Source organism: Pecten maximus, unplaced genomic scaffold (genome assembly GCF_902652985.1).
Source record: "Pecten maximus unplaced genomic scaffold, xPecMax1.1, whole genome shotgun sequence".
In the NCBI taxonomy this organism is placed as follows: Eukaryota; Metazoa; Mollusca; class Bivalvia; order Pectinida; family Pectinidae; genus Pecten; species Pecten maximus.
In genome coordinates, this window is record NW_022979529.1 from 4,112 (window position 1) to 18,242 (window position 14,131).

At 35.5% G+C, this 14,131-nt stretch overlaps 1 protein-coding gene and 12 non-coding genes across 13 annotated transcripts; 7 read left to right on the plus strand and 6 right to left on the minus strand.

Annotated features, from left to right (window-relative positions):
- Nucleotides 1-1,618: 1,618 nt before the first annotated feature.
- Trnak-uuu lies at nucleotides 1,619-1,691 on the minus strand. The gene has a single exon. It is a non-coding gene; the product is annotated as a tRNA-Lys (tRNA).
- Nucleotides 1,692-2,142: 451 nt separating this feature from the next.
- Nucleotides 2,143-2,214, plus strand: Trnaq-uug. The gene has a single exon. It is a non-coding gene; the product is annotated as a tRNA-Gln (tRNA).
- A 231-nt stretch (nucleotides 2,215-2,445) lies between these two features.
- Nucleotides 2,446-2,517, plus strand: Trnaq-cug. The gene has a single exon. It is a non-coding gene; the product is annotated as a tRNA-Gln (tRNA).
- A 321-nt stretch (nucleotides 2,518-2,838) lies between these two features.
- Trnak-uuu lies at nucleotides 2,839-2,911 on the minus strand. Its single transcript has one exon. It is a non-coding gene; the product is annotated as a tRNA-Lys (tRNA).
- A 451-nt stretch (nucleotides 2,912-3,362) lies between these two features.
- On the plus strand, nucleotides 3,363-3,434 carry Trnaq-uug. The gene has a single exon. It is a non-coding gene; the product is annotated as a tRNA-Gln (tRNA).
- A 231-nt stretch (nucleotides 3,435-3,665) lies between these two features.
- On the plus strand, nucleotides 3,666-3,737 carry Trnaq-cug. Its single transcript has one exon. It is a non-coding gene; the product is annotated as a tRNA-Gln (tRNA).
- A 322-nt stretch (nucleotides 3,738-4,059) lies between these two features.
- Nucleotides 4,060-4,132, minus strand: Trnak-uuu. The gene has a single exon. It is a non-coding gene; the product is annotated as a tRNA-Lys (tRNA).
- Nucleotides 4,133-4,583: 451 nt separating this feature from the next.
- Nucleotides 4,584-4,655, plus strand: Trnaq-uug. Its single transcript has one exon. It is a non-coding gene; the product is annotated as a tRNA-Gln (tRNA).
- A 231-nt stretch (nucleotides 4,656-4,886) lies between these two features.
- On the plus strand, nucleotides 4,887-4,958 carry Trnaq-cug. Its single transcript has one exon. It is a non-coding gene; the product is annotated as a tRNA-Gln (tRNA).
- Nucleotides 4,959-5,279: 321 nt separating this feature from the next.
- Trnak-uuu lies at nucleotides 5,280-5,352 on the minus strand. Its single transcript has one exon. It is a non-coding gene; the product is annotated as a tRNA-Lys (tRNA).
- Nucleotides 5,353-5,803: 451 nt separating this feature from the next.
- On the plus strand, nucleotides 5,804-5,875 carry Trnaq-uug. The gene has a single exon. It is a non-coding gene; the product is annotated as a tRNA-Gln (tRNA).
- A 328-nt stretch (nucleotides 5,876-6,203) lies between these two features.
- On the minus strand, nucleotides 6,204-6,276 carry Trnak-uuu. Its single transcript has one exon. It is a non-coding gene; the product is annotated as a tRNA-Lys (tRNA).
- A 4,413-nt stretch (nucleotides 6,277-10,689) lies between these two features.
- On the minus strand, nucleotides 10,690-11,988 carry LOC117318821 (uncharacterized protein F54H12.2-like). The gene has a single exon (XM_033873773.1). The coding sequence runs from the start codon at nucleotides 11,986-11,988 to the stop codon at nucleotides 10,690-10,692; it is 1,299 nt and encodes a 432-aa protein (XP_033729664.1).
- Between the last annotated feature and the right edge of the window lie 2,143 nt (nucleotides 11,989-14,131).

The following is a 14,131-nucleotide window of genomic DNA, read 5'->3' on the forward strand; positions in this document are numbered from 1 at the left end:
TTTAGGGAAGTTTTACGCGTACATATGTCGTGCCGTCCGCGACATTAGTTCCTCTATAAAAACGACGTTTGATTGGGGAAACAAGTTCAACACCAAGCTTTTCAAGCTTTTCCTTTATTTCTCCGTCGTCAATATATGCAGGAAGATGCATAAAACTAACCTAAGTAAATTTCTTTGTGACGTCATTACACTCATATCTTTTCCCATCAATTAGTACACCGTCTAATAAAAGGTTAATCCCCGCACGCCCCTCTAGGGTAACCTCATACAAATTCCCAAATTTCGGAACACAGGCAAAAACAGCCCCATCACCAAATAGTTAAGTTATGACATCAATCATTTTGTGAGCTTTTAATGACTTGTCTGCCCTGCAGGTAGGGCGTAAGAATTGTACCTGCTGCCCCCATTGCATGATCGTAAGAGGCGACTGAATTTGGGATCTTATCTTTTCTCTTCTTTCTTAACAACGTTCTTCTTCCTAATGTCTCCCTTGACAATGCCTCACTTTTGGCCTTTAGTTGAGCGTTCGCCCCTGTGAGGAAGGCTTTGGGTTCTGTCCCCTAGCCGAGACATACCAAAGTCTTTAAAAATGGTAGTTGCTACTCCTGCTTAGCGCTCAGCATACAAGGAGTGGGACGACTGGTTCGCCCGTTCTCAGTATAATGTGACCGGGTGGGGTGTGCTGCTGGGTGTCTTCGGCAGTATGCTTCAGTGAGGTAGCACTATAAATCGGCAAAAGTTCCGGCCTATCACAAGGAGACTTAACACGAACATACCGTAGCCTCCCAAAACACACATACGCACTCACCACACGCATGCATGTCCAACGCACGGGAGGCCGTCCTTAAATGACCTTAGCTGTTAATAGGACGTTAAACAAAATAAACCAAACCAAACCAAAACAATGACTTGTTATCAATAACATCAATGATAACAGTATTGTCCTTCACGTAACGCCCCCTAGCACTAGGAACGGCCTGACCGTTCGCCGCTGTGAGGAAGGTTTTGGGTTCTGTCCCCTAGCCGAGACATACCAGAGTCTTTAAAAATGGTAATTGCTACTCCTGCTTAGCGCTCAGCATATTTGGAGTGGGACGACTGGTTGGCCCGTTGGCAGTATAATGTGACCGGGTGGGGTGTGCTGCTGCGTCTCTTCGGCAGTATGCTTCAGTGAGATAGCACTTTAAATCGGCAAAAGTTCCGGCCTATCACAAGGAGACTTAACACGAACATACCGCAGCCTCCCAAAACACACATACGCACTCACCACACTCATACATGTCGCACGCACGGGAGGCCGTCCTTAAATGACCTTAGATGTTGATAGGACGTTAAACAAAATAAACCAAACCAAACCAAACATGATGAAATCCAAAGTAATCGATTCACAGATTCTATTCAGCATACATACTGAACCCACAACGCATATATATATATATATCATTACAACAGTATTCAGCAAATACAGCAATCATTTAGGCAACGATATTGTAATAACTCCGCACTTTTCTAAAATGTATATCTTTAATATGAATAAAAATCATTGACATGATTAAAATTCCTATTCCAACGATTGGCCGAAAACATTTTACACTGGTTAAAATTCTCAAAATATTAACGCCCATGTAGGGACTCGAACCCTAGACCCTCAGATTAAAAGTCTGATGCTCTACCGACTGAGCTACACGGGCTTCATACATGATGAAATCCACAGTAATCGATTCACAGATTCTATTCAGCATACATTCTGAACCCACAACGCATATCTATATCATTACAACAGTACTCCTTTAAACATAATTAACAAACGAAAGTTATTATCGATTCTTCATCTCATGATTTAGTTTATTCATCCTTACTGTTTATCAGAATACACTTGTTATTACTCTTCAAAACTAATGAATTTCTCTTAACCCGTTTCATGATACTCGTTTAAACCGGAAATCAATACTATCGTTTATAATGTTTACTTAAGAGATCTATATGTGAAATTTTTCTGAAACACATGAAATTTTCAGAGATTTCAGAATTCTACTAATCGTATTAAAACGGTGTTGTCAGAGCATAGTAAAACTGTAAATGTTTCAGTGATCCGTTCAATACACTGTATGTTGTCCAGAACACGGCGTCTCACCACCAAGCGGTTCTATGGTGTAATGGTTAGCACTCAGGACTTTGAATCCTGCGATCCGAGTTCAAGTCTCGGTAGAACCTGAGCAAAAGGAAGTGTTCCTATTGATTTTGTAGATTTTTCTTGCATTTTCAACCATTTATGCATGTAAACAATCGATTGTGTTGATGAAAAAGTTAAAAACACATTTCAAACATAATAAACAATAGTGCTGTTCTTCTCTGATAGATAATTCTGCTATGACATGCTACGCGCGTATCTTGTTTGTGCTATCTTGAACATAATAGTAATCTAGAGCAACGTGCGTGTTAAGCGGTTCTATGGTGTAATGGTTAGCACTCAGGACTCTGAATCCTGCGATCCGAGTTCAAGTCTCGGTAGAACCTGAACAGCAAATGTATTTTACTCTCATTTTATTTAAGCATTCGTTTACATTTTCTATATTCAGCGAAATCGCGAATGAAATCAATACTACATCTCGGAATTTCCGAAAAAGATCAACTACCATCTCTCAATCAGATGTATCTGTTCTCTTATCTGTGTTCTTTCAAATACAGCAATCATTTAGGCAACGATATTGTAATAACTCCGCACTTTTCTAAAATGTATATCTTTAATATGAATAAAAATCATTGACATGATTAAAATTCCTATTCCAGCGATTGGCGGAAAACATTTTACACTGGTTAAAATTCTCAAAATATTAACGCCCATGTAGGGACTCGAACCCTAGACCCTCAGATTAAAAGTCTGATGCTCTACCGACTGAGCTACACGGGCTTCATACATGATGAAATCCACAGTAATCGATTCACAGATTCTATTCAGCATACATTCTGAACCCACAACGCATATCTATATCATTACAACAGTACTCCTTTAAACATAATTAACAAACGAAAGTTATTATCGATTCTTCATCTCATGATTTAGTTTATTCATCCTTACTGTTTACCAGAATACACTTGTTATTACTCTTCAAAACTAATGAATTTCTCTTAACCCGTTTCATGATACTCGTTTAAACCGGAAATCAATACTATCGTTTATAATGTTTACTTAAGAGATCTATATGTGAAATCTTTCTGAAACACATGAAATTTTCAGAGATTTCAGAATTCTACTAATCGTATCAAAACGGTGTTGTCAGAGCATAGTAAAACTGTAAATGTTTCAGTGATCCGTTCAATACACTGTATGTTGTCCAGAACACGGCGTCTCACCACCAAGCGGTTCTATGGTGTAATGGTTAGCACTCAGGACTTTGAATCCTGCGATCCGAGTTCCAGTCTCGGTAGAACCTGAGCAAAAGGAAGTGTTCCTATTGATTTTGTAGATTTTTCTTGCATTTTCACCCATTTATGCATGTAAACAATCGATTGTGTTGATGAAAAAGTTAAAAACACATTTCAAACATAATAAACAATAGTGCTGTTCTTCTCTGATAGATAATTCTGCTATGACATGCTACGCGCGTATCTTGTTTGTGCTATCTTGAACATAATAGTAATCTAGAGCAACGTGCGTGTTAAGCGGTTCTATGGTGTAATGGTTAGCACTCAGGACTCTGAATCCTGCGATCCGAGTTCAAGTCTCGGTAGAACCTGAACAGCAAATGTATTTTACTCTCATTTTATTTAAGCATTCGTTTACATTTTCTATATTCAGCGAAATCGCGAATGAAATCAATACTACATCTCGGAATTTCCGAAAAAGATCAACTACCATCTCTCAATCAGATGTATCTGTTCTCTTATCTGTGTTCTTTCAAATACAGCAATCATTTAGGCAACGATATTGTAATAACTCCGCACTTTTCTAAAATGTATATCTTTAATATGAATAAAAATCATTGACATGATTAAAATTCCTATTCCAACGATTGGCCGGAAAACATTTTACACTGGTTAAAATTCTCAAAATATTAACGCCCATGTAGGGACTCGAACCCTAGACCCTCAGATTAAAAGTCTGATGCTCTACCGACTGAGCTACACGGGCTTCATACATGATGAAATCCACAGTAATCGATTCACAGATTCTATTCAGCATACATTCTGAACCCACAACGCATATCTATATCATTACAACAGTACTCCTTTAAACATAATTAACAAACGAAAGTTATTATCGATTCTTCATCTCATGATTTAGTTTATTCATCCTTACTGTTTATCAGAATACACTTGTTATTACTCTTCAAAACTAATGAATTTCTCTTAACCCGTTTCATGATACTCGTTTAAACCGGAAATCAATACTATCGTTTATAATGTTTACTTAAGAGATCTATATGTGAAATCTTTCTGAAACACATGAAATTTTCAGAGATTTCAGAATTCTACTAATCGTATCAAAACGGTGTTGTCAGAGCATAGTAAAACTGTAAATGTTTCAGTGATCCGTTCAATACACTGTATGTTGTCCAGAACACGGCGTCTCACCACCAAGCGGTTCTATGGTGTAATGGTTAGCACTCAGGACTTTGAATCCTGCGATCCGAGTTCCAGTCTCGGTAGAACCTGAGCAAAAGGAAGTGTTCCTATTGATTTTGTAGATTTTTCTTGCATTTTCACCCATTTATGCATGTAAACAATCGATTGTGTTGATGAAAAAGTTAAAAACACATTTCAAACATAATAAACAATAGTGCTGTTCTTCTCTGATAGATAATTCTGCTATGACATGCTACGCGCGTATCTTGTTTGTGCTATCTTGAACATAATAGTAATCTAGAGCAACGTGCGTGTTAAGCGGTTCTATGGTGTAATGGTTAGCACTCAGGACTCTGAATCCTGCGATCCGAGTTCAAGTCTCGGTAGAACCTGAACAGCAAATGTATTTTACTCTCATTTTATTTAAGCATTCGTTTACATTTTCTATATTCAGCGAAATCGCGAATGAAATCAATACTACATCTCGGAATTTCCGAAAAAGATCAACTACCATCTCTCAATCAGATGTATCTGTTCTCTTATCTGTGTTCTTTCAAATACAGCAATCATTTAGGCAACGATATTGTAATAACTCCGCACTTTTCTAAAATGTATATCTTTAATATGAATAAAAATCATTGACATGATTAAAATTCCTATTCCAACGATTGGCCGAAAACATTTTACACTGGTTAAAATTCTCAAAATATTAACGCCCATGTAGGGACTCGAACCCTAGACCCTCAGATTAAAAGTCTGATGCTCTACCGACTGAGCTACACGGGCTTCATACATGATGAAATCCACAGTAATCGATTCACAGATTCTATTCAGCATACATTCTGAACCCACAACGCATATCTATATCATTACAACAGTACTCCTTTAAACATAATTAACAAACGAAAGTTATTATCGATTCTTCATCTCATGATTTAGTTTATTCATCCTTACTGTTTATCAGAATACACTTGTTATTACTCTTCAAAACTAATGAATTTCTCTTAACCCGTTTCATGATACTCGTTTAAACCGGAAATCAATACTATCGTATATAATGTTTACTTAAGAGATCTATATGTGAAATCTTTCTGAAACACATGAAATTTTCAGAGATTTCAGAATTCTACTAATCGTATCAAAACGGTGTTGTCAGAGCATAGTAAAACTGTAAATGTTTCAGTGATCCGTTCAATACACTGTATGTTGTCCAGAACACGGCGTCTCACCACCAAGCGGTTCTATGGTGTAATGGTTAGCACTCAGGACTTTGAATCCTGCGATCCGAGTTCAAGTCTCGGTAGAACCTGAACAGCAAATGTATTTTACTCTCATTTTATTTAAGCATTCGTTTACATTTTCTATATTCAGCGAAATCGCGAATGATATCAATACTACATTTCGGAATTTCCGAAAAAGATCAACTACCATCTCTCAATCAGATGTATCTGTTCTCTTATCATTTATCTGTGTTCTTTCAAATACAGCAATCATTTAGGCAACGATATTGTAATAACTCCGCACTTTTCTAAAATGTATATCTTTAATATGAATAAAAATCATTGACATGATTAAAATTCCTATTCCAGCGATTGGCGGAAAACATTTTACACTGGTTAAAATTCTCAAAATATTAACGCCCATGTAGGGACTCGAACCCTAGACCCTCAGATTAAAAGTCTGATGCTCTACCGACTGAGCTACACGGGCTTCATACATGATGAAATCCACAGTAATCGATTCACAGATTCTATTCAGCATACATTCTGAACCCACAACGCATATCTATATCATTACAACAGTACTCGAGAGATATGATGTTTCTATGGCTTATGTTTGGCACCCTGCCAAATTTTTAAAATGGCGCCAAATGGCGTCATTTTAAATATTTGGCAGTGTGCCCAACATAAGCCATAGGAAACATCACTTCTCTCTCACTGTATTTCATTCTATTTTTAGCCCTTACATTCTATTTTTAGCCATTTCATTCTATGTTAAGCCTAATACTGACCATTTCTAATACTTACCTAGACTGACCATTTCTAAATACTTACCTTTTTACTTTGAGAATGCTTTTGCAGGAAGTCCAGGTGAGAAGTTTAGCTGAGAAGTCTTTGGTTGAGATGTCTGGATGATTACCAAAAAACATTGGAACCCAATTCAACTGAGTTCTGATTTTTTAACAGAAACCCAAGCCAAATGACCCTGATGTTTTTTTTTTTTTAAATATGTGTAAACCGCCAAACTTTCCAGAATGAGGCTGTGAAGAATTCAACATGGCAGCTTCCATGTGTTTACATTACCTCAGGATGTTTATGGGTTTTAACATTATAAAATATAGCAGGTAAGTTGTGTTTTTAATCTTTTTGATCTGATCAAAGAATATTTATTTTAAATGTATGAGTATATTATAGAATGAAGCTGTTTTTATCATGATTTACGGAGATTGATTTGTTGGTGCTCAAGTTATTGACTCAGTGTTACGGAGGTCATTTTTTGCAGATTACAGTAGATTTAGATGGTTTGTATTGTAAAATGGAATCATCTCAGTTCAAAATAATCATTATGAATTGATGTCTTCATAACAGTAGTAAAATAAAGGTTTTGTTTTGTTGCTAGAACTAAAAATACTACCATGGTAAAATGCTTTCACTTTCTATTCCCGGAACTGTGACGTCACAGCCATAACTGTCTTGAGTTGTACGGAGGTCATTTTCCGTAAATTACAATAGATTTAGATAGTTTGTATTGTAAAATGGAATCATGTCAGTTCAAAATAATCATTCTGAGTTGATGTCTTCATAACAGTAGTAAAATAAAGGTTTTGTTTTGTTGCTAAAAATACTACCATGGTAAAATGCTTTCACTTTCTATTCTCGGAACTTTCTAGACAGTGTGACGTCACATCCATAACTGTCTGAAGTTGTACGGAGGTCATTTTCCGTAAATTACAATATATTTAGATGGTTTTTATTGTAAAATGGAATCATGTCAGTTCAAAATAATCATTCTAAAACTGTGTCTTTTTAACATGGTGTTGTAACATGCTAACATGTTGTTTTAACATGCTGATTTGCTGTTTTGACATGTTTATATGGTGTTTTTAGCATGTTAACATGCTGTTTTAAATTCATGATTTTGTCATGATTTTGTCATGATGTTGTCATGATGTTGTCATTATTTGTCATGTTTTGTCATGTTTTGTCATGATTTTGTCATGTTTTGTCATGATTTTGTCATTATTTGTCATGTATTGTCATGATTTTGTCATTTTTGTCATGATTTTGTCATGTTTTGTCATGATTTTGTCATTATTTGTCATGTTTTGTCATGATTTTGTCATGTTTTGTCATGATTTTGTCATTATTTGTCATGATTTTGTCATGTTTTGTCATGATTTTGTCATTATTTGTCATGATTTTGTCATGTATTGTCATTATTTGTCATGATTTTGTCATGTTTTGTCATGATTTTGTCATGATTTTGTCATGTTTTGTCATGATGTTGTCATTATTTGTCATATTTTGTCATGTTTTGTCATTATTTGTCATGATTTGTCATGATTTTGTCATTATTTGTCATGTTTTGTCATGTTTTGTCATTATTTGTCATGATTTTGTCATGATGTTGTCATTATTTGTCATGATTTTGTCATGATTTTGTCATTTTTGTCATGATGTTGTCATTATTTGTCATATTTTGTCATGATTTTGTCATTATTTTGTCATTATTTGTCATGTTTTGTCATGTTTTGTCATGATTTTGTCATTATTTGTCATGATTTTGTCATGTATTGTCATTATTTGTCATGTTTTGTCATGATTTTGTCATTATTTGTCATGTATTGTCATGATTTTGTCATTTTTGTCATGTTTTGTCATGTTTTGTCATGATTTTGTCATTATTTGTCATGATTTTGTCATGTATTGTCATTATTTGTCATTATTTGTCATGATTTTGTCATGTTTTGTCATGATTTTGTCATGATTTTGTCATGTTTTGTCATGATGTTGTCATTATTTGTCATATTTTGTCATGTTTTGTCATTATTTGTCATGATTTGTCATGATTTTGTCATTATTTGTCATGTTTTGTCATGTTTTGTCATTATTTGTCATGATTTTGTCATTTTTGTCATGTTTTGTCATTATTTGTCATGATTTTGTCATTATTTGTCATGATGTTGTCATGTTTTGTCATGATTTTGTCATGTATTGTCATGATTTTGTCATTTTTGTCATGATTTTGTCATTATTTGTCATGATTTTGTCATTATTTGTCATGTTTTGTCATGTTTTGTCATTATTTTGTCATGTTTTGTCATGATTTTGTCATTTTTGTCATGTTTTGTCATGATTTTGTCATGATTTTGTCATTATTTGTCATGTTTTGTCATGATTTTGTCATGATTTTGTCATGTTTTGTCATGATTTTGTCATGATGTTGTCATTATTTGTCATGATTTTGTCATGATTTTGTCATTTTTGTCATGATGTTGTCATTATTTGTCATATTTTGTCATGATTTTGTCATTATTTTGTCATTATTTGTCATGTTTTGTCATGTTTTGTCATGATTTTGTCATTATTTGTCATGATTTTGTCATGTATTGTCATTATTTGTCATGTTTTGTCATGATTTTGTCATTATTTGTCATGTATTGTCATGATTTTGTCATTTTTGTCATGTTTTGTCATGATTTTGTCATTATTTGTCATGTTTTGTCATGATTTTGTCATGTTTTGTCATGATTTTGTCATTATTTGTCATGATTTTGTCATGTTTTGTCATGATTTTGTCATGTTTTGTCATGATTTTGTCATTATTTTGTCATTATTTGTCATGTTTTGTCATGTTTTGTCATGATTTTGTCATTATTTGTCATGATTTTGTCATGTATTGTCATTATTTGTCATGATTTTGTCATGTTTTGTCATGATTTTGTCATGATTTTGTCATGTTTTGTCATGATGTTGTCATTATTTGTCATATTTTGTCATGTTTTGTCATTATTTGTCATGATTTGTCATGATTTTGTCATTATTTGTCATGTTTTGTCATGTTTTGTCATTATTTGTCATGATTTTGTCATTTTTGTCATGTTTTGTCATTATTTGTCATGATTTTGTCATTATTTGTCATGATGTTGTCATGTTTTGTCATGATTTTGTCATGTATTGTCATGATTTTGTCATTTTTGTCATGATTTTGTCATGATTTTGTCATTATTTGTCATGTTTTGTCATGTTTTGTCATTATTTTGTCATGTTTTGTCATGATTTTGTCATTTTTGTCATGTTTTGTCATGATTTTGTCATTTTTGTCATGATTTTGTCATTATTTGTCATGTTTTGTCATGATTTTGTCATGATTTTGTCATGTTTTGTCATGATTTTGTCATGTTTTGTCATGATTTTGTCATTATCCTTCAGAGAGGCCTGACATTCTTCCATTACAGTTGTCTTGGAGATTGGAATCAATTCAATAGAATTATAATTGAAAAAAATAACGTAATTCATACTTTGTTTTTTTTTCTTTTATTATATTCACAAACGTATATGCAAACAATGATTTCTTAATTAAACAATCAATATTTTTATAAGATATGGATTGCAATACATACAGTCATTACACAAAACCTGCAATTAATAACAATGTATACTCATTACTATTATAACAAGTAACGTTCAAGATGATGAACGAAATCATCTACAATGTAAGTATTGGCATGCCATTCTGATTGAAGATATTCGGTGATGTCATTCATGGTCATTCCCATCTCTCGGTGAACCAAGTAATATATACAATGTTGACCACACACTAGAGAGTTCAAATGCTGTACTGCAACGGGATTATAAATCCATGTTTTACATTGCCGGTTTAAGAAATTGATAAAATCTAAATGAAAGGGAGACAATCCATAAGGATCATAATATTCTCCACGTCTTTTTTCATCTATATACATAGCAATCCAATGTTGCCCTTGTTTATTATCTGGGTCAGTATTACAAACCATGAAACTAGGAACACTTAAAGGACATGAAGGTAATGTATTTCTAGCATACACCCCTGCAAAATGAGGAGAAACGGCTTGTAGGATCAGTTCTATTTCTAAAGTATTCATCATGCACTATAATCAAAAAGAATTTGTCTGTTACGATCTATTTCTATGATATTGTCAAATTCAGCATACACCACAACGTTGATGGTATTGGGTAGGGCTGTTCCGAAATGCACTTCCAAAGACAAGTTTCCCTTTTTTATAAGATGAAATGTGCCCACTTCTGAAAGGTCAGGTGTCAGATCAAATCCAAACAAGGTAAAACCAGTGCCATATTCATCCTTTGAGATGTTATTACCCTCGTCACGAAACGTTTTGCCGGTAGTGTTAAACAGACCCATGTAGCTTCTTACGTAATGTTTCTGAGTGAAATTTGGCTGCAAAGGCTTGGTGGGGACTTGTTTGCCATCCACGTTCAGGACAACAAAATTAATATCAAAATCTTTAAAATGAAAAGGATTCTTGGTGATGAGTCCACTATAGGCATCACTGTCCACACATCCGATGACCAATCTCTTAGGCATTTGTCCTAGAAACAGATTATCCTTTACAAAATTGTGATTTCCTCTTGGAACAGAAAATACTTTCATTGCAATTCTTCTGATTGGGTATTTGGCAGGTGATATTTCCAGGGCTTTTGCATGGGCCAGTCTCACCGATGGACTCAGTCTAACTTTTCTCACGTTTAGATAGATGTCCTTGATGACAACTTTGAATTCTTTGTCTTCTCCCATCAAACAGAAAACATCTTTACTTCTGGTTAACGTTATTTTCATGTTCACATTATTGACAAGATATCTTTCCTGGGCAAATAGGTCAGAATGGAGTCTTCCCATCATTTCCACAGATCTACTGGTTGCTGTTGACAATTTCCTCTTGATGTAGCCATGATTATCGTTTCCTGCAGTGTCCATTTGCGCAGCTGTATCCTTATACCACATTCCACTGGTCAACTGAGATTCTTTGGCTGCAGGACCATAGCTGAGTAGCGTTTCCAGGTAAGCTCTGAATGGATACATATTGTTGGGTGACGAGACTAGTTTTTCATTGAGACAGACGCTGACATCCCCGAAGAGTGAATGTAACCAAAGATTAACAGGTGCAACGTTCTCATCGGTAAGGTTGGTGCTATCATTATTGAGGATCTGTGCTTTCACGTAGAGGGAAGTATTTGCTAGATCCAAGTAATCATCTCCAGCTCCTGATACGTCAAAGACATAATGGCCACCATCATTGACAGATGTGACCGTTCCAATTTGATGCCAGTATCCATCTTCTACACTGGTTTGAGTGGGTGGTGTATCGAATAAATCTAATTCTGACTGGACACATTCACAGGAGTTCTGATGAACTAAAGACATCTTTCAACGCCACTCTGTATAAACTACACACACACGTATATATATGCCTTTTTGGGGGGGGGGAATCATGCATCAAAGATATCTTTTGCTCTATGCTGATTGGATGATTGTTTTCTTTTCCTTTTTCTCCTTCCAGGTGGCCTTAGGTCTTGCAAAGCTTTTACGCTTAAGCTGATCTCTAGCTTCGATGGCACGTTTTCTTGCAGCATTTTTGATGTTTTCCCCCTTTAGCAAATCACTAGTCAATTTCATGCCAGAATCAATTGCTTGTTTTCCTACAAGTCTCACTCCTTTCTTCACAATTGGAGCGATGCTCTTCATTCCAGAATGAAGTAAAGGCTTAATGGTTTTGAATAAACCTCTAAACAGACCTCCTATACCATGACCTCTCTGCATTCTCGTTCCTCTGAAGACATTTCCACTACCACCTCCCCCAGCTTGATTCAAGTAATACCTATCAAATAGGTTTCTATTACATTGGTGAGCAGCTTTCATATCGATTGCTTTTCTTCAGTTTGAGCCTAATAATACTTTCTTATATAGACCATTTAGTTCTGATAAATTGAACCTAAAGAATGCCTCTTAAAATGTAAGGTGACGACAACTTTTCCTCTCTCAAATGGAATGGGTTTGCCTGTATCGTCTCTCAACATTATTTCTATTTCTTGAAATTGACGTTGTTGTAACGGTACATAATGAATTGGTTGGAATTCTTTACTGATGACATGTCCTGGCATATCCTCAATTGGAACTATTCTGACAAGTGGAACCCTGGAATCACCCACCATCTGTGGTTCAACCAAAGGACAGTAGACATAAATGGAATAGAAACCTTGACGAACGTCAGCCATGTTCCTGCCAGTGTGTTTTCCTTCAGAAAACCGTGAATACTCAAATCCTAATAATTTTGTCAGCATAGGACTGAGATTTAAACGTAAGCCAGTAGATATAGTCAAAGTTACCCTCTGATCAATTTCATCGGTAGAAATCTTGAACATATCTCCATGTGATACCATTGTTTTGGCCCCCCATATGTATTCTAAAACATTGAGCACATTGGGATAATAACCTGGTTTAACGTAAAGTTTTAATGCAGCTCCGGGATCAAATTCAACATTAGCAACATTGTCACTGCCACCAACGATCATCTCCAACCACAATTCACCTTCACGTACGTTGAACCAAGAGTGAGGATATTGAATTTCAGCTAGACCCATCTCCCAAGAACCTTTGAGATCTAGAGGTTGGGGCAAACGTGTCTTGTAAGTTGTTAATGTATTGTCTTGAAAGTACTCCATTGAACTATTACTAGGAAGGGTTATGTAAAACATCTTTCTTTTTCAGAGTAGGACTAGGTATTAGATAGCCAATACCACTGCTCAACAAAGAAACCCACAGAGACTCTAGTAGATGACCTATGCTCAGATGATAGATGCTACAGCAGATGATGATATAGATGATGCACACTTGACAAAAGAAAACAATTTCTTCTCTTGGCAGTTTGGTACCAAACAACAACCACTTAGAGGTTACACTGGTATTGTCAGTCATTTTATTATGATTTGACTGGAGTGTTTCGATGACTTTTATACTTTTTCCGGGCTCTAATCTGTAGGCTTAAATTTTTTCCATTTCTTTAGCATGTCTGAAACCGGTTTTCTAGGTAACGTTGATCGTGAAGTGGGTGTAGAAAAAGTGTTGTAGCCACTCTCATCACTGTATTCCTTCCAATCCATTTGTGTTGGAGATAGGAGGGTGTTCTCAGATGTAGTCAAAGGGGTAGCTCCAGATGGTATCGGTGTATGAAAATCTTGATATGTAGCCAAAGGGGTAACATGAGATGGTGTATGAGTAGATTGAGATGTAGCCAATGGGGTCACTGGAGATGGCATCATAGATGTAAGAGTGGCTGGAGGTCTAGCCAAAGACATTTCTCCAGATGGTATAGTCTCTCTTATCGTTGGTAAAGGAGTAGAGGCAACAGTTTGCATTTTATCCAAATATTCTTTATTACTTATCCAGCTCTGAGGGACATTCAGATCCCTTAAAGCTGTTAGAAAGGTATTCATCCCCTGAGGATTGACGTGTTTCAGAGACCTTTGACGTGTAGCGTTGCCCACTAAATCCACTAGATTAGAACCTG